Source organism: Mauremys mutica, chromosome 6, assembly GCF_020497125.1.
Source record: "Mauremys mutica isolate MM-2020 ecotype Southern chromosome 6, ASM2049712v1, whole genome shotgun sequence".
Classification (NCBI taxonomy): Eukaryota; Metazoa; Chordata; order Testudines; family Geoemydidae; genus Mauremys; species Mauremys mutica.
In genome coordinates, this window is record NC_059077.1 from 98878340 (window position 1) to 98899263 (window position 20924).

The window sequence follows — 20924 nt, forward strand, 5'->3', positions numbered from 1 at the left end:
CTTACATGGGTGGGATCCAAATTTACGAGAAGACACTTCCACAGCTAGGTCGATGCAAGGCAGCTTACGTTGACCTAACCATGAAGCATAGATCAGACCTAAGGGAGTTGCAAAAGCTCACCCAGAAAGTCTGTGACGGAGCATGGAAGTCCCTTCTGCATCTCCTGAGTCTCAGGCTTGCAACCCAACCACTGGACCATTCGTCCCCTCTTCTCCTCAATGAGCTATGGCTGAGATTTTGAAAGAGGCCCAAAACAATTAGGCATCCTACTTTGCATTGAATTTTAGTGAGAAGTAGGCCCCTTTGACAATCCCAGCCTACACAGAGTACAGTTGTGCCTTCCGGTACACAGTCCCACTGGCTTCAGAGAGTGTCACACTTATTTACGTAAGGGCAGAATTTGTGTTATCTTATTAAAACACAAGAACTTTGTATAGCCCATTTCACATTTTAAAACCACCCATTCAAATTCAAGTGTTACAAGTTTTCTCAAAATAGCACATGATGTTGAGAGCTGGCTGTAAAAAACGGTTACCTACCTTTCATAATTGTCATTCTTCCAGATGTGTTGCTCATGTCCATTACACTCTAGGTGTGTGCGCGCCCACGAGTGCAGCCGTTGGAGATTTTTGCCTTAGTAGTACCAGTAAGGCTGGCTGTGGTGCCCTGTGGAGTACCGCACTCATGCCTTGGAATATCAAGCGCTGCCGACCCTATGCCCTCTATGTTCCTTCTTGCCGACAACTCTGACAGAGGGGCAGGAGGGCAGTTAATTGAATGAACATGAGCAACATCTCTAAGAGTAACAGTTACAAAAGGTAGGTAGCCATTTTTTCTTCGAGTACTTGCTCATGTCGATTCCATTCTAAGTGACTCACAAGCCGAACCAATGGAGGTGGGCTCAGAGTTCACAGTCTTACAACTTGCATCACTGCTCTGCCAAAGCCAGCATCGTCTTGACCCTGCTGCGTAGTGCGACGCAAATGTATGGACGGACAACCAGGTCGTGGCCCAAAAGACCTCTTGGATCAGAACCTGTGCCAGGAAGGCTGATGATGATGATGCCTGCACCCTAGTCGAATGAGCTGTCACGATGGCTGGTGGGGACACCTTTGCCAGCTCATAGCAAAAGAGGATACAGACCATGATCCAAGATGAGATTCTCTGGGCTGACACTGGGCAACCTTTCATCCTGTCAGTGACGGCAATGAACAACTGCATTAACTTATGGAACAGTTTTATCAATGTAGAAGACCAGTGCCCGTTTGACATCCAGGGTAGACAGCCCACACTCCTCATCTGTCACATTAGGCTTTGGATAAAGGACTTGTAAGTAAATGTCTTGACCAGTGTGGAACTGGGAGATGACCTTGGATGCAGCTGGATCTTGTCCTTATAGAAGATCCTATTGGGTGGCTCCACTGTTAGCGCCCTGATCTTTCTATGGGCCGAAGTTATAGTGACCAAGAAGGAGACCTTCCAGGAGAAAGGCAGGAGGAAGCAGGAAGCCAAGAGTTCAAAGGGGGGACCCGTGAGCCTTGACAGCACAAGATTCAGGTCCCAAGAGGGGACTAGATCCCGAACATGCAGGTAAAGGCACTCTAGACGTTTTAAGAAGCGCACCATCATGGGATGGGCAAAGACCGACTGGCCTTGAAACGAAGGGTAGAACACCAAAATGATCGCCAGGTATACCTTGATTGAAGATGGCGAGAGACCCTGGAGCTTAAGGTGCAATAAATAGTCCAGATGTCCTGCAGTGGGGCCTCTTCCACGCGAATGCATCAGTCCGAGGCCCAACACATGAACCACTTCCACTTTACCACATAGGTAGCCCTGGTGGTCGGTTTTCTGCTGCCCAGCAGGACCTGTTGGACACCAGCGGAACACTCCTGTTCATCCACACTCAGCCAGGCAGCAGGCAACCCGTCAAGTGCAGTGATGCCAGGTTCGGGTGCAGCAGGTCACCGTGGTTCTGGGACAGCAGATCCGGCAGAAGAGATAACTGCAATGGGGTGGCTGCTGAGAGACTCAGCAGCACAGCGAACCAGTGTTGATGAGGCCACGCTGGGCTATGAGGATAAGAGATGCTGTCTTGCTTCACCTTCAGCAGTACCTTGTGGATCAACGGTACTGGGGAGAAGGTGTACATCACTGCTTCCAACGACAGAATCAGGAAGGCGTCCAACAGGGAGCCCTTGTCCCTGCCCCACAGAGAACAGAACAGGTGACACTTTCTGTTATGCCTAGACGTAAACAGGTCCACCCGGGGAGTCCCCCACCTGCGGAAGATTAAGCAGACCACTTCTGGATGAAGCGACCATTCGTGGCGAGACAAGAAGGTCATGCTGAAGCAATCTGCCAGGATGTTCCTGGTTCAAGGCAGGTGGGTGGCCACCAGAAAAATGCCATGTTGCACACAAAAGTCCCAGAGGCTGAGCGCCTCCCAACAAAGGTCTGAAGACCTGGCATCGCCCTGTCTGTTGAAGTTATACATCACGGCTGTACTGTCCGCCAGGACCTGCACCTTCCTGCCAAGTGGGGCAAGAACGCCTGGTAGGCCAGGAAAACCGCTCTGAACTCCCTGACATTCATATGAAGGGCCAGATCACTGTGTGGCCAGTGGCCCCGGGTGCTGAGCTCGCCCAGATGGGCTCCCCAGCCCAGGTCTGACGCATCTGAGATCAGGGTAACAGACGGAGATGGGGTCACAAAGAGAACGCCCTGCAACATTAACTCAGGATCCAGCCACCAGTCCAAGAGCACGTAGCTCAGCACCGTGACCACACGGGCCAGGGCGTGCCTGCTGGGGCTATAGACCAGGGCCAGCCACGCCTTCAGAGGCTGTGGATGAAGTCGGGCATGGCCGTGCACATGTACGTGCACATGGCCATGTGGTCAATTAGTTGCAGGCACGTGTGGGCTGTGGTGAGCAGATGGCTCTTTATATGGGTGATCAAGTCTGACATGGCCTGGAATTGCACTTCTGAAAGGAAGGCCCCAGCTCACATGGAGTCGAGAAATGCTCCGATAAACTCTATGCATTCGACTGGTGTTAACGTGGACTTCCATGTTTATTAACAGGCCCAGATCATTGCAGATGGACTGCACCAGATTGAGGCTACGTTGCACCTGCTCCCAAAACCTGCCCTTGATGAGCCAGTCATCAAGATATGGGAAGATCTGGACACCTCACCCCACCCCCAACATCTCAAGTAAGCCGCTACCAGCGCCACGCACTTTGTGAATATCCTGGGGGCCGAGGACAGGCCAAAGGGTAGTGCCGTGAACTGGAAGTGACACCCGGCCACTATGAAACGCAGGAAACGCCTGTGGCCCGGCAATGTGGAGACATGAAAGGAAGCATCCTTTAAGTTGAGAGCAGTCTACCAGTTCCCTGCATCCAAGGAAGGAATGATGGAGGCCCGGGAGAACATGTGGAACTTCAACTTCTTGAGAGACTTGTTGAGGTCACGCAGGTCCAGGATGGGTCTGAGGCCCCCTTTGGCTTTCGGGATTAGGAAATAGCGGGAGTAGAATCCTCTTCCTTCAACGTCCCGAGGAACCTCCTCCACAGCACCCAAGCCCAGGAGCTTCTTGACCTCCTAAACGAGGAGTTGCTCTTGAGAAGGGCCCCGGAAGAGGGATGAGGGAATGAGGGGGCAGGGGCAAGAAGGAGGGGTGGCCGAGAACTGCAGGGTATGTCCAGGACCCAGCAGGCTGACATAGAGTGACCATTGCACAGGTGTAACTGAATAGTAACTGTAGCGTGGAGAGTGGTACCGATGCTGGGGAGACCGTTGCTGGGGAGAACGGGACGGGGAACTTTCCCACTGTGCTGGTGATTGGGATCGATGCCTAGAGGACGACCATCAAGAGAGTGAGTGGTGCCGGGAATAGTAAGGGAGAGCAATCAACAACGCAATTGGGATCTGCCCCGGGATTCCAGACACAGCGGAGAAGATCGACGTCTTCTGTCCGGCGACCAGTGCTGTTCCCCTGCTCCCTAGGGGGTTTTAACAGTGGGCTTTCCTTCTTGGGGAACCTTAGCCAGGTCCTGCGGCACCAGGGTCTTCATTGGAGTAGGTGGAGACCTATGCTTTCTCTGTGCCTGGGGAGCCTGGGATGATGAAGGTGCAGGCAGGAGTGTGGGTCCCATACTTCTCCCAGGAGTCAGTGGCAGACCTTTAAGGGGGCTGGGAGCCCCAACTGGGGAGGCATGATTGCATGGCCCCGGAGTAGCCTGGCGAGGAGGCCAAGGTCCCTTGCTAGATGACTCCTGGGCCTTCTTGCTCGGTACCAGGGAGCACTTCTTGGCCTTCTTCTTTGGCACCGGCGACGGTGAATGATGCTAGGAGGAGTCGGGTGCCAGTGCTGCGCTGCGCACGGGGGCTGAAGCACTAGGTACAACCTGTCTGGACGGCTTTGAAGCCGGGTGGAGGGCGGACTCCATCAGGAGAGCCCTGAGACGGATATCCTGCTTCTTTTGGGTGCAGGGCTGAAAATTTTTGCAGATCCAGCACCACTCCTTAACGTGTGACTCCTCCAAGCACTTAAGGCCTACTGCAGTCCGAGCAGAAATTAAACCTGGGAGACCAGGGCTTAAACCCGAGAGACCAAGGCATGCCCCGCCTGGGGCAAAGTCTCGCTGGGACCCTAACTACTAACACACACTTAACAACTACTTAACACTATCAAATGCGAACTATGTACAACGGCCCTAAGGCACGAAGTTCAGAACAGTAGAAACTGCTAGCTCTTGCTCAGCAAGAAAGGTGCTCCGACCGACCACCATGGGCAGTAAGCAGGAATTGAGAGGGTGTAGGGCCGGCGGTGCCTGATATACCGTGGTATGAGCACGGCACTCCAGAGGGCACCACAGCCAGCCCTAAGGGTACCACTAAGGAAAATCTCCGGCGGCTGCGCATTTGGGCATGCACACACCTAGAATGGAATCAACATGAGCAAGCACTCGAAGAACAGCAGACTGTGATTGGTTCAGGACAATAACATTCTGTCTCTCACATGCTGCTCTCCCAGCTTAAATTATATATAAGGTCATCAGCATCATTAGTTACTATCACACATAACACTTGTTTCCAGTTAGAACTTGCATGGTCAGATTTGATCACTTAAAAAAAAATTATATTACCTTCCCCAAGAAAGCCAGACTTATTAGCTCTAGATTTCCAAGCTGCTGATCTAATCTAGTTTGGGGAGTTGGAATGCAGCATTGCATGTGAGCACACAAAGGAGTAATACAATAAAAAAGCTGCTTTAACAAAGTTTATTTGCAGAAGGCAGGGCCAAGCATTAAATTAACTTTTACCTGAAAATGTGGAATCAAGTCACAAAGCAGCTGAAGAATAAGGTGTTCTAGTGCAGAAGGTACCTCTTTGTTCTCAGGACCATGTGGCTGAAGTAAGATTTTAAGTAGACCCATTCGCAGTTCAGCATTCTCCCCCAATTGGGATGGTTCACAATACAGGTATCTTAGAAATGGGGTCATTATACAGACACATGAACTCTGTGCCCTGCAGTTCAAAAATAAGTTTGCTGAGACCACTTACTAGTAAAAATCAGCAAACAGTGAAACCCAAGCAACATAACATTCACAGCCTCTATTGGTATCAACATTGTGCAGGATGTATAGTAATTATGAGAAGACACCATGAGAGTCATTGCTAAATCTCACAATAAGCAGTAACAATTTGATTTACTTGCACAGAACAATATAATGAGCTCTTGAATAATAGAGGTGCAATTAAAGTGCATTGCCAATATACTTACTCTGTACTGATGCATGAATAATACCTCACTTTATACTCCAGGGGTCGGCAACCTCTGGCACGCGGCTCGCCAGGGTAAGCACCCTGGTGGGACAGGCCAGTTTGTTTATCTGCCACGTTGGCAGGTTCGGCTGATCGCGGCTCCCACTGGACGCGGTTCGCTGTCCCAGGCCAATGCGGGCGACGGGAAGCGTCGCGGGCTGCGGGATATGCTGGCTGCGGCTTCCTGGGACGGCAAACCGCGGCCAGTGGGAGCCGCGATCGGCTGAACCTGCCGACGTGGCAGATAAACAAAGTGGCCCGGCCTGCCAAGGTGCTTACGCTGGAGAGCCACGTGCCAGAGGTTGTCGACCCCTGTTATACTCTTACATACTGCAATGGCATTTTATATTTGATTTTTTCCTCAACAATTTAGAAAGCTGTTTTCTGTGCTATATGTCATCATAGCTATTGCTGTACCAAATTATGCGGTATCTGGATAATGTTGTTCAGAAATACTATTATAAAATCTGACTTTTCATCACTATAAATCAAACACAAAAGAACATTCTTTGAGAGCTACCACAGCAACAGCGATCAAAACAAAGTACTACTTCAACAAGGGTTGCTCCCTGGCAAAGAGTGTATCACTGTATTGTTTCATTGGATTCACTTTGCTAGAAACTCACAACTATACATTTAAAAAAAATCCAATTGTTGATCCATTTATGACTCTGTCTCAAAACTCGGAATCAGAATATTGGTTACAATGCCCGGATATTGTCAAAAAATTAAGTACCTCCAGAAACCTTTTATCTTCTCCCATTCGTGTCTCAAAAAAGTCAGTAATACATATAGATCACTATATTCTAGATCTATGATTTTATGCTATAAAAGCCTTTGGATAAAAAGTGGCAGGAAGAACAGGACAAGTGGGTTCTTCTAAAGAATGCAGCTATTGTTAAAAAAAAATTAACTATTGTCACTCCATACTCCCATTCATCACACAACATACCTACTATACACCTAAATATATACTAAATACCATATAAAAGAAAGTGTTTCTGGCACCGTTCCATGTCACTGCAAATGTTGTCATTGATTTCAGTGGGAGGATCAGGGCCATAACAATTTTGCATTCAATCTAAACCCTACTAAAGTTAATCAGAATTTCTCCACTGACTTCCAAGGACTTTGAATCAGAACTCGACTCCCTGACAGGTTATGAAAAGCTATCTGTGGCTTTCCCCTTCTGCATACATTTTAAAATACGCTATTGTGATTTCAGTAATGGAAAATGCATGTATTATGACAGAACATATTCATTACTCAGGCATTACCCATTGGCTTCAGTGTGAGTTTTGCCTAAGTAAAGATTGTGAGATTGGGCCAAAAATGAAATACATTTTAAAATCACCTGTAGTTATCTGCAAGAAACAATTTTTTTTATCTTAATTAATTATAAATCTCTAGCTCCGGCTCTAGGTGTTATTACAGTAGTTCAGAAAATTTCAAATAAAAACGTTTCCATGAAAAACAGAAACAATGTAATGTCCAATTGTCACAATACCTCCCTGTTTTCTGAGCTCTAGGAATAACAAAAGTCATTAACATTTTAATAGATCAATATCAACTAAATTCCCAAACACCCATACAATCTCCTCCAGTCACACCCACAGCACCATCAGGCCACCACATCAGGAAAAAAAAAATAATAATACAACTAAAACAAAACACTAAGACCCTGATTCTGCAAACTCTTATTCATCCACTCAACTTTATTTATGTGAGTAGTCCTGCTGACTTCAGTAAGTGTTTGCAAGATCACGGTTAAGGAAACAGACAGGCCTTATACCTTAAGAGTGAAATCCTAGTCCCACTGAAGTCAATGGGAGTTTTGCCATAGACTTCAATGGGGTCAAGGTTTCACACTTTTTCTGCTGACCATTCAACAAACAATTATATCACACCCACTTATGACAGGATTCTTTATGAACACTGAATTCCAGAATTTTAAGGTGACTGGAGGATCTTTCTAATATTTTGTTTTAAAATGAATCTACCTTTTTAATTTGACATCAACTTAAAACTCAAACTTCTGTTTGAAGATTCCTTAACTTCTATCATCACAAGTAACAGCTAAGTTCACTATAAAATAAAGAGAAATATATTTATCTTGAAAAATATTTCTCTTACCCCAGCTGTCTACTTTCTGCAACAGAGCACTATACAGGTCTGTCACATCTTATGTGCATTTAACATGCGCAATTTCAGCTTTACGTGGTTGCGGGGGGGGGGAAGTGCGGGCGATTCCACCAGCGTGAGATGCGAATCTGCTGTTCCCACTAAAATATTTTTTGTTGGGGACTTGACAGCAACAGCATGTCTTTAGGCCTGTGATAAGGTTCTCCCCTAAAATAACCCTGGAAGGTTGGCAAATAAAGAACAAAAAAAACAGTTTAAATAGTACGTATGCCCCAGAGTGAGTGTGAGATGGGAGAAGCGAATCTGCTGTTCCCACTACAGTACTCAGTCCCCCTGTGCCTCTCATACTGTGCGCACCTCGCCGCGCTGAGTGAGACTCTACTGTACCTGTACTGTTTAAAGAGACAGTACGTATTTTTCATATAACATGGCCCCTAAACGCAAGCCACCTACTTCATCTGGTGCTCAACCGAAGAAACAGCGATGTGTTCCAACGCTGGAGGAAAGACTGGCCATGTTGGACTTACTGAGAGACGGTATGTCCATCGCCAACGTGGCGCATAAATACGGCCGCAACGAATCTAGTATCCGTGCCATCAAGATTCGAGAGAGAGAAATTCATCAAGCCGTGGCATCAAGTGCTCCAGTAACTGCTAAGGTGACGAGCCAAGTGCATGATAAAACTTTAGTGAAGACTGAAAGGCATTAAACTTATGGCTGGAAAACATGAACCGTAAACGTGTGCCTATCAATGGCAACATGTTGCAAGAAAACGCTCTTAGCATCTATGCGCTGTTCAAACCTCCCGCTGAAGAGGGACAGCCTTCTGATAAGAAGGAATTCAAAGCCAGCCAAGGTTGGCTTAACAGTTTTAGGAACCGCTTCAACCTCAAAAACCTGCAGACTACTGGTGAAGCTGCATCTGCCAATAAGGAGGCAGCAAAAGCCTACCCCAAACAATTAAAGAAAATCATAGAGGAAAGGGGCTGTCTTCCAGAACAAGTTTTTAATGCTGACGAGACTGGGCTCTTCTGGAAAAAATGCCCAACCACACTTACATTTCGAAATCAGAAAGACAAGCCCCTGGCTTCAAAGCAGCTAAAGACCGTGTGACTGTGTTGCTTTGTGGCAATGCGGCTGGGCATTTAATAAAGCCGGGCTTGCTCTACAGGGCTGCAAATCCCCGTGCCCTAAAAGGCAAGAACAAAAATCTCCTGCCTGTGTTCTGGCAATCAAATAAAAAGGCTTGGGTGACGGCAGCATTACTTCCGGATTGGTTCCACAAGTGTTTCATTCTGGAGGTCAAGCAGTACCTTGAAACGAAAGGACTTGACTTTAAAGTGTTGCTGATTGTAGACAATGCTCCTGGCCACCCTGCGGCACTCCGGTTTGAGCATAACGATGTTGAAGTCATCTTTCTCCCCCCCAATACCACCTCCATCCTCCAACCTCTCAACCAAGGCGTCATTAGCTGTTTCAAGGCCACGCACATGAGGCTTACACTCTCACAGATCCTTACCGCTATGGATGCTGATCCCAATGTTAATGTGATGGAGTGCTGGAAGTCCTTCAACATTGCTGACGGCATCACTTATATTAAACAGGCAGTGGATGCAATCAAGCCTGAAACAGTCAATGCATGTTGGCGAAACCTATGGGAAGACTGTGTGAATGATTTTAAGGGTTTCCCGACCATTGACAAAGAAGTGAAACTCATTGTTCAGGTGGCCAGGCAAGTGGGTGGTGATGGCTTCGTCAACATCCTCAAGGAAGAAATTGAGGAATTAATTGAGGGTCATAGAGAAACATTGACTAACAAAGAATTAGAGGAATTGATAAAATCGTCTACAGAAGACGATGATGACGACGAACAGGAAGAGCCAGCAACTTGGAATCTTCATAAATTTTCTGCAGTGTTCCAAACAGCAAAACACTTGAATGATTTAATTTCTGAATATGATCCTTCTATGGAATGAAGCCTCAAAAATCACACGTAGTATTACGGATGATTTGAGACCGTACCAAGAAATGTTTGAGGAGCTCAAGAGACAACAGCAACAGTTGCCAATCACCATGTTTTTAAAGAAAAAACAACCAGCAGCAGCAGAGCATACACAATCAACTTCTCGAGCTGAACCAGAGCCAACCACTTCGTCTACAACTCCCTCTCCGTCACCCAAGCCTGGCCCATCATCTCCTGGATCGACATCAAGCCCTGACGACTCAATAATAGTGTTGTCAGGGGAAGAAGACGACTAATCATTGGAGTGTGTACAGTACAAGACTAGCAAGAATATCCAGGATGACTAGTGACTGTTCAGGTTTACAGTACTGTATTCATTTTTTATTCTTTCATTCTTCCGTCTCTCTGCTATGTTATTAAAAATACTGTAAAATTATACTTTGCATATGTAGTCTTTATTATATACTGTACTGTACATTGCTGTATACAATACATAGTACTGTACAGGGCTGTATACACAAAACTGTACTTTATGGGTGATTTAAGGGATTTTCAAGGGTCATTTTGACTATACGCGATTTTCGCTTTACGCGCTGACTGCAGAATGTAACCCCAGCGTAAGATGCGACAGACCTGTATATATTTAGTTAGTTTCATTGTATTTCTACAGTCAGTTCCCCTGTTTGTGAGAGTCTTTCAAAAAGCAACAGAGAAAAGACATTTTTAAAAAGATAGGGAAACATGTTTTGTAAAACTACAAAAAATGGCCAGTGGCTATGGGGCTGGTATAATACTTGATAGTGCTTTAAACTCATTTTTCAAGATTATTTGACAGTGTCCTTTTAGCTCTTCATGTATATGTAAATGGTATGGATCTGTTTTTTAACAGACAATTTTTATAAGGCGGCTTTGCAATTCAATTTTTTAAATAAAAAGCAAGCATCTTCAAAAGCCACCATTTAAAATCACTATCATTTAAACTTAACAGGAAAAATAGCTTATAGCTATGGTACTAGGTTACTGCACAATCCCAGAAAAAAAGATCCCATTTTACCTGCAATGAAGTCATGTTGTAGGAAAGATATTCATGGACCTTGTCATTGGACAAACTGTGCTGTTATACAGCGTTAGCCATTAAAATGTCAGCAATTGCCAAGTTATCACACAGCGACATTTGAGATTAACACAGTTTCCCCAGCCACATATTAGCAGGCACCTCTCATACCTCTGTGGTAATGCTTTGCAAATGTTGACTTTTAAACGGCTTTCTGTTCAACATAGTCTTTCCCAAAAGAACAGAGTTGTAGCAAGAAAAAAAAATCAGCACTGAAGAAAGCAGAAAACTCCTAGAAACACATGAATTGCCACACCAGAACACACCAACTGTCCATCTATTCCAGTATCCTGTCTAACAGCAACAGTACCAGATGCCTCAAAGGAAAGTACCTGAAACTCACCGTGGACAATAACAGACTAATCTACCCATATGTATTCCTGTCTCACTATTAGGCAGTTGGCTTGAGGGTTAATACTTCTACTTTTTACTTAGGTATCTAATATAGAGGATTTTCTCATTGCCCGTGTAAATAGCTACTCTTTTTCTAAGTCTTTCTAAACTCTTGGACTCAATGATGATGTCATAGACAGCAAGTTCCACAGATTCATTATGTGTTGTGTAAAATAAAAATATAATTGCTATTATCAGATTTAAATGTGAATGAACTGAACTTCCTCCTGTGCTTGTGTTATGAGAAAGGTACATAGGAACATCTGATTTACCTTCTCTATATCATTCACTATTTCATTTAACAGATGTCCCCGCTTGTCTCCTTTCTAAACTAAGCAGTCCCAATCCTCCTAAATACAAATTTTGTATCCATTCAAAAGCCAACTGGCCAATTAACATAAGGAAATAATTTTATGGTTGGTTTAGTGAACTATTAGTTTTTCCATTAACATCCTCACTGTGGTAGATTTTCTGCCTGGGCTAGACCATTTCTGTGACAATCTTCCAAAGTTATCCTTAACATTTGGTTTCCATTATTACATGGTCTGCAACAAAAGTGAATTAAATTTTTTAACTCAAAGTTTTCATCCAACAATGACCTTTTTACAGAAACTACATTTTTCATGAAAAATGTGTGAAGGCATCATCCAAAAGCATTAAAATTGTTATCAAAAATTCAGATACCATTTGCACAGCATTTTGAATAACTTTTACAATAACTATTTTGATTACAAAATTTAGCAATTTTAGATATTTAGAAATTTTCCAACACTCACAAACAAAAAACTTAGAAATATAATTTTTGGCTAAAAAATAACCATTTTTCAACCAGTTCTAGCTGACAGTATGTATTATTCAAAGAAATCTACACAGCAAAGAAAAACCTGCAGCTGTCCCAGGCCAGCCAACTCAGGCTCACAGGGCTGTTTCATTGCTGTGTAAAATTCCAGCCTCAGGCTGGAGCCTGGGCTCTGGGAATCCTCCACCCCACAGGGTTTTTCTTTGCTGTGTAGACATACCCTAAGAAGTTTTTGTTGTTCTTTTTCAAAAACATACAATCAGATACTTTACCCGGTTACTTCAGCAAGCACTTCTTTGTGGAATTAGTACACAGTTCTACAGATATAAACAAACAATTGAACTATATTTGTTTTTTACCTCTCTGGACATTGCTTGAAAAATACTGTTATCTGCTGCAAGAGAATTGGCCAGCAATCAGGTCTGTTTTCAAGTACAGTGATTAGTGGATGAGGAGGATACCTGAAACACAGAGAAATCATATTTGGATCTGTAATGCAGGTGGCAAACATGTGAGGTAACTACCTTCAAGGTAACATCTGTAGATGTACAAAATGTAACTCCTGCCTTTACCAACTTCCTTCACGAGTTTCATCAAGATACTATACATCGAACTAGTATGTTTTTTGGGATCCCCTGGAAAAAACATTCAAATGAAGTGTTTATTAGATACAGATTTAGGCAAAAAAAAATTTCCACAGAGTGCTTATAGTTAAATTAATATGCCCATAAATAGGTGCCTAAAAATCAGGTAATTTATTTAAATACAGACAGAGGGGGAGATTTTCAGAAACACACTGGTATGTTAGGTGCCTAACACTCATTGATTTTCAGTGGGAGTTGGATGCTTATCTGCCCTTTGTGTCTTTGAAAGACAAGATTCTTGTCTTTGAAAGTCACCCTCCACAGTACTATCTTTAGGATCTCATATTTTAAATTCTTTGTCTTTATTGTCATAGAGCACCTTTCATAGTTAGGGGATTCATAAAGACTCTTTAAAGCAATGGACTTGGATACCAGAAGTGCACCAACTAATTAACCCATAAAAGGAGCCATTATCTGCTCAACAATAAGCATGTCACATACCCAATTAAGGGGAGGCCTCCCCAAAATTAAGGTACTAGCCCAAAATACTCTGAAATGCTACAGGTACCTCAATAAGCTACAAATGAGAAGACTAATTATTAAAGAAGAAAACATAAATCACTTAACACAAATAGGTGTAGGTTATGTGCTTTATACCTCCTCTCCTCTGTTTTTGTTGTTGTCTTTAAATAATTTAAATAATCCAAGTAGTACTCAGACAAACGTTGTGATCTGCACATCACCCAGCTCTTTGGAGTCTTTAAACCACAGATACATCTCTTCAGCGGGAGAGGCTGCCCATAGCAGCTGGTCCACTGAAGCAGAAGTTGCAGCTTCTCAAACCTGGTCTTTAAAGTCTGCCACCACTTTTGCTATTTGACATATTACCAAACTGGAGGACTATTGGTGTATTAATACTTTTCTTTATTCTCCAGCCCATGACAGGGTCAGTTGTAGCTTTGATGGCTGGAGAGTAAATGATGTTACAGCCACCCTTTCCCAACAACAAAAAATCAGAGCCCGCCTAAGAACCTAAGCTTCCCGAAGGTGGCTAGCCCTTGACAAGACTCTTTGGCAGAAGTGTTTGTTTTTTTGGAGGTGGGTCTTCTCCTACTGCAGGTTGCATGCATTCTGTCTCCAGTCAGTTTGGAACAGAAGTAGTTCCTCATGCAGCTGTCTGTATGGAGTCACCCCTGCACTGGTTCTGTTGTTGGTCTGCTCCACTTCTTTCTCCTCCTCCCATTACTAGCTTCTAGTAACTCAGTTCCCCAGGGGCCATTCATGCACCACCACCATCCTACCCCACTTCCACGCTCTCCTCTTTATTCCACATGCTCCGTGCATATTGAAGTGTTCCCCACACCAAGAAAGGGGATTTTTATTGTGGTCCAAGGCCAGCACACATCACTAAACCAGCTTGGAATTAGGAATCAAAGAAATCCGCTTTCATCTCCATGAAGAAGTGAGTCCAGCTACAAGCAGAGGGGCCTGCATACCATGAGCAGTATGTGTTCTCCTGTACCCTCTCTCAGACTACACACAAGGAAACGAGTATGGAAACAACTATCAGGGTAGATATCCGCCTAACTGCCATATAGTGGCTGAAGGGAACACAAGAGAGGAACATGAATGCCAGGGTGTTATTACATTTCATTAAAATACCAGAGTCTGGATTGCTAGTGTAGCTACTAAGCCACATGTACACAGCCAAGAGGTTGCAACTGTTTCGTTCTGATGCAGCCCTCTGCCACCTCCAGGATAAACTATTGCAGTACACCGGGATATATCTACATCAGGTAAGTTTTGTGCCACTCCATGTGACACATTTCTGACCAGGGAAAAATGGTCACAGATTTCTCCCTAGGGTACCCCTCAGCAGTGGAAAGGTGTGTGGACAGGGGGAGGGATCGGAGATTGAAGCCTATCCCTTGCACCCTGCAGAAGCAAAATCAAAACCAGCTTGGGTGAGCACTGGGAGCCTGGATAAGCCAGTGGGGACAAACATTATTGGAGGGAGGGTAGAAAAATGTGGCATGGAAGCTTGTTTGTGGAGAGGGGAAAGGAATGGATGAGCCTAAACATGAAACCTACTTGGGGAATTTTGGTGGTGGGGAGCCTGTTATAATAACAGTTATTGGAAGTGGGCTGCAGCTCCCCAATCCTGCCCCTGCTCACCACTACCTGTCTCTTCTGTTCTTAACCAGCCCTGTCCAGTTTTTGTTCCCTCTGCCTGCCCTTGTTCCTTCCACCGTGCTCTCACCAGGCCTCATTTTGCTCCTCACCCTCTGCAAACAAGACAGACTGGTGCCTCATTCAATAGGATGCCTGGGGGCCAGCAAGGGGCACATTAAGAGCACAGGACAGTCTCCCTGACCTCAGTATTGATACCTGGTGCCATTTTCCCCCCAGTGACCAAGAAGGGAAGTTACAGGAAAAGTCCTGCTGGATACATGAGATTTAAAGAGGGTTGCAGGAATAAACAAGAAGCAGGAAATGCACATCTAATGCATGACACTTAGCAGTCCTGATGGGACTATATCTTAAATCTGGAAATTTGCAACTGGTGCAGAATTCTGCCCTCAGTTTGTTAAACAGTGTTTCTTCTCAGAGTGCTGGTTTTGATCTATAAAGCACTAAATAACCTGGGACATATCAAGCTAAAAGGCCACCTCTCTGCCCAAGAGATAATGCCATAATCATAGTCAGTAGGAGTGCCTGACCTGGAGTTCCATTATACCTTTTGAATTCACTAGTCAACCTCCTTTCCACATAATAGCCCACATTTTCTCTAACCTTCTGGGTATGCTGCCAGGCCCATCTTCCCTCTCTGGCCCATAAGGAGACTAGTGATGGGCAAGGCTGGCTAGCAGTGCATGGTGGACTCTGATGGAGACACTGTTAGGAAATTTAAATTAAGTTGTATTTCTGTTGTTGCCAGGGTATTTGATGGAGTCTGTATTCTTTTTTTAAATAAAGATTGTTAGGAGAGCCCAAGCCTGGGATGGTCTCTCATTGTAAAATACTAAGAATATAAACAAATTCAGACATTTTTACATTATTTCACATTACACAGAAATGTTTATGGCCTGATTTTCAGCAGTGCTGAGTAATCCCAGCTCCAAATGCAGTCAACGGTATCTGCAGGAGTTCTGCACTTTGAAAAAACAAGCTATTAGTTCTTTTCTCTATTATACATCATAGTTTGACTAAATAGTATGATAGTGCCTTCAGGCTGTCATTGAACTAGTGAGACCATACCCATCTGCTGTAAATATGACCCTGAATACAAAAATACTGTGCCCAGTAACACATTTCTGAAAAATAAACTAAAAGATACATTTTTTTAAAACAAAAGGAGGTGCTCCATATTATGGTACTTTATTCTCTCTGACCTTATTAGAATACTGGGTAACTGACTGGATTTCAGTTTACTTATAGAGTAATAAATGTCACCATTATCCAAATGAAATGTCTGACGGGTTACACAAGCTGACTGCAGAACGATCTTTCATACCTAATGCTCCTTGTTTCTTTAGGAGCTTGTCAGAGGAAAGCTAACAGCCAAGAAAATTGCAAATATTATTGACTCTACTCTAGTAAGAGACTATAGTAGAACATGACCCACTGAACTCTGCAGGCTTGGGGTTCACCTCAGACAGCATAGCTGCAGGGTTTTTAAGATCTGCAATATCCTACTCTTAATAAAAATTCTGTGGCATCTATAGTGAAAGCAAGTTCCAGTGTATTGTCTCTTGCCAAGAAAATGGATCCTGATTTGACTTGTGAGCACTATTTGCTATAGAAGAGTGTTTGTGATGTAGCTGTATAAATGTCAGAGTAATAATTTTATCATCATCATAAATTATTTTGTTAACATTCTTTAGGGTGCCCCCGAAAAGTTAGTGCTTGCTTGCTTCTGCAGATAGATAGAACCAGGCAGCTGAGCCTGAGAGGACATGTAAAAAAAAAGTGAAAGGAGGCTGCAATACCCTCCATTATATTTGGACATAAAGACAATTTTGCTCTTTAAATAAATAGGATGGGCTTCTCTGGAAAAAATTAGGATTGCAGATAGTAACTTATTGCTATTTTATCTCTATATACAGAAACTTTATCTAAATACCACTTAACTCTGAAATGTACAGTATGTGGCACAGGTACAACCACTACTGGACTATTGCATTCAGCTGTCCTCAATTCAAGAAGGATGTTGAAAAATTGGATTGGGGTCAGAAAAGAGCCACAAGAACGAGCAAAGGATTGGAAAACATCCCTTACAGAGAGCACAGACCCTGTACACCTTGCATACCAGTATCCTTTGCTGTTCTATTGCCCTGAGTTCAGCTGTAAAAACAGAGTGGGCTCAAGAAATAATCAACAGTGACAAGTCTCTTTGGAGCAAGGAAGTTCATGTTAAAAAGACCATGACAATTCCACCACCTGGTCTCAAGATTCTCATCTTGCTCAATAGTACAGTAAACCTAGAATTGGACTGTGTACAGGAGAGCAAACCAAAAACATCAAAGGTTCTATTGCTACAGTGTGTTAGGCAAACTAGGACTTGCAGCCAGCACACTATGACAGTTAGTGTGTTAAATTTGGAGGAGAAACTCAATAACTAAAACAGAGGGATTTTAGTCCTGCTTTAACTGCAACACCCAATACAACTTTAAACTAAAGCTGCTACCCATGCATCCTTAATTCATCTTAGAATGTACTTACGCATCCACTACTTATTTTGATTTGATTTACTGTTAGTTTTGTAATTTTGTAAACATGAGGACAAATGAAATTTAACGAACAGATAGGAGTCAAGTGGAACCAAAAGTCAGGAGATCTGCATCAGGAGATCAACATCGCAGAGAAAGTTTATGGCATGGCCAAGTCACTAAATCTCTATGTGCCTCAGTTTCTTCATCTATAAAACAGAAGTAATACCCACTTAGCAGGATGCTAGATTAGGCAATGTTTGTAATGACTGAGCATGTTTTGTTCCTCAGATGGCAGGCATTAGGTAAATGCAAAGTTTTATTATCAAGTAACATCACTATGGCTGGACCTGGGTAGTAATCAGTGTTCACTAGGAGTGACATTTCCATCTCTCTACTGTAGGTTTTGTATAAGTCTGCTCAGTACAGTTTGGAGGGCTCAGGATCTTTCTACATCCCTGACTGCAAAGCAATCAACTTCCAGGACATTAACTGTCATGCATACAGATACCAGAAGGAAAAAAAAAACCTCCTACTATTCTTGTAAATCTCAAGGCAACTGAACGGGAACAAAATAGGTTTCCCTACTATGCTATTGAAAGCAATTCTCATGAATATAGATAACAGTGTGGAAAACAAAGTTTCTTCACTACCAAAAATGACAGCTGTCCAAATGTCAAGCTGGCTGATGTGATGGGATGGGATATTTGTAGGATGTTCAGAGAATTCCTATTGATATGGATGTAATGAAAAATGACCAACTGTGCATGCCTGGCTCAGGTTTGGCCCCCGATTGTTAGGGACCTAATAGAAGTAAAGGGCAGAACTCCACCCTCTCCCTTCCTCGCCTGTGACTGTTTCCCATACACACACATCCCTGTGCATACCCACAATACATCCATCCTGTCTAACTCCTTTCTTTCTGCACTCCGTTTTAGTGAAGCTCTTTGGTCCCAGTGACTTCCTTACATGGACTGGGAGTGCAAAGTATAGTGCTGAAATGCAAGTTTCCAAAGGGTAGTGTGAAAGGTGAGTTGGAAATTAATTCCCTATGCTGGCATTAATCAGACAGGATCACAGACCTGGGAATATGAGATGGCCCTCTCACTGTCAGATTAGGTATATGATTTACATATGATGTGGAGCCTCTGAAAAGGCAGGGCTGTGTACATTCTGGCCTAAGGCAGCTGTATATTCAATGGTATTTTAAATACATTTTCTTCTAATTAGGTAAAATAATTAGTCTTCATTAAGTTCCTGATCTAGCTTCTACCAGGTCTTATTTCTATATTGAAGTCAATGGGGCCCTCAAGGACTAATAGTATTCCAGGCATCAGGTTCTAAAGTTAAGCTGGTTTCAAGTCAGAACACAACAAACATTTTAAATTTAGAAGGATTCTGATTCTGTGTGCTCTTAAAGGTCAGACATCTGGACCAAATTTCATCAAATTGACCACAGTATTTTATTCTGTTTTTAATCAGACTGATTTTAAAATGAAACATGAAAAAATTCAGCCCTAAGGAATTCAACTTGGAAAAAGTTATAAATAGTAGAAAAGAAGGGTTTGGGATAGAAATCTCTTTTCAATCTTAAATTCAGCTTTGCTAACATTGTGTCGTAACATCTGCACTTTAACTGGAAAAATGAAAATGCTATGTTCTTGATTCTATTGGCAAGAACCTAGGATAAGGCAAGACATGCAACCAGATCCAACTATCCAAGTGTAAATACATCCATCTAAAGGCAATCAAAAAAGATTAGTCTTATGGTAGGCAACAATGAAATCAAAAGTTATCTGTAACCTTTAGGTCATCTCAACCTTTTTGTTACATCTCTGAACATAGGAGAGCTACAATTCAATTTATATCATAAATTCAGTGACGGACAGATTGCTTTTTCTGTACGAGGAAACAATGTTGCATTCACCATGCATTTACATGTATGCAGCTGTGACCCTGACTCTTTCAGAAACACGGCACAGCACTTTACTACATCAAATATGCATTTTAAAAGCATTTTTCTACCTGCTCTGAATTTTTATTTCAGACTGCTGATTGGAAGCAAAAGAGACATTTGGGAAGGGTGGGGGAACAGCTTTTCAACATTTTAACACAATAAAAATAAAAATGGTGACTAGTTATAGAAAATACAGAATAGTCAAATCATTCACTGAAAAGAAATTAAGGAGGTTAATGAGAAAAAAATAACATATCAGAAAGTACTGACACACACAACTATAAATATGCTCTTTTGTTGTTTCCACCCCAGGCTTTTTAAGACAAATTGCAAAAGTGACATTGATCTCAAAATTTTATAGCCAATTTCTTTCCTCTATTCTGTTGACTTTGCCACTGAAATTCTGTTTCACTTAATTTTAAAATATTCTTTATGAACACCCTTACTATTACTGCACTTTTCCCAGTCTCAAAAGGTTTAGCAGAGATCTGGTGAAATATAAATCAAACAATAAACCCACAATGGAAAAGAAATTATTTTATTTGTGTTTATTTAGTGGTCAGAAAACTACACTGTATACATCCATCCAAGATAGGCTATATAAACTCAGGCCGGTGAGCTATCTGGCTGCAATACGAGATGCACAATATATAAAGCTTGATATACTTTCAAAATGTGTTATCACCACAGGTGTTCTCTCAATCCCAAGAATAATAAAATTACTCTTAAATACACCCTTCACGCATTTATATAGCCTAGCCTTATCACACAGGTTAACAATACAGAAATACAAATTGTTCATTTCCATAACAAAACATGAAACACTTAAAATTTTGTTGTAAGCTATTCCAAAGAATATATATCTGAGAAATATATCTTTTCCATGTATCTAATGCCCCATTACATCTTTATTTGTGAATGTTTCACTGTAAGTGCAAATGTATAGCAGAATCCATCTAAATCAGTGGTCACCAACTAGTCCATCGCAATCGACTGGTCGATCCTGGAGACTCTCCCAGTCGATCCCGATCTCTGGTGGTGCAGTGGGGCTGCTGCTAAGGCAGGGCCCCTGCCTGGTCCGGCCCCACGCCACACCCAGAAGTGGCCAGCATGCCCCCATGGCCCCAGGGAAGGGGGGGACAGAGGTCTCAGTGCATTGGTCCTGTCTGCAAGCACTGCCACTGCAACTCTCATTGGCCGGGAATGGGGAACTGTGGCCAATGGGAGCTGCGGGGGCGGTGCCTGCAGAGAAGGGCAGTGCACAGAGCCAGTTCCCCCCCCAAGGGCCACAGGGGGGACGTTTGCCCCTTCCCGGAGCAGCGTGGGACTGGGGCAGGCAGGGAGCCTGCCTTAGCCCCACTGCACTGCTGACCGGGAGTTGCCCGAGATAAGTGCCACACAGCAGAAGTCCTCACTCCAACCCCCCTCCCT

The 20924-nt window shown here is 43.4% G+C and overlaps 1 protein-coding gene across 3 annotated transcripts in view; it reads right to left on the minus strand.

The window, feature by feature from the left end:
• FOCAD (focadhesin) overlaps window positions 1–20924 on the minus strand; it is a 190689-nt gene that overhangs the window by 137898 nt on the left and 31867 nt on the right. For all 3 annotated transcript variants that reach the window (XM_045020370.1, XM_045020372.1, XM_045020371.1), the window contains exons 6-7: window positions 12603–12704; window positions 5331–5535 (exon numbers count right to left, since the gene is read on the minus strand). In XM_045020370.1, the coding sequence (XP_044876305.1) occupies window positions 5331–5535; window positions 12603–12704 (307 nt within the window). The remainder of the gene's footprint in view (window positions 1–5330; window positions 5536–12602; window positions 12705–20924) is intronic.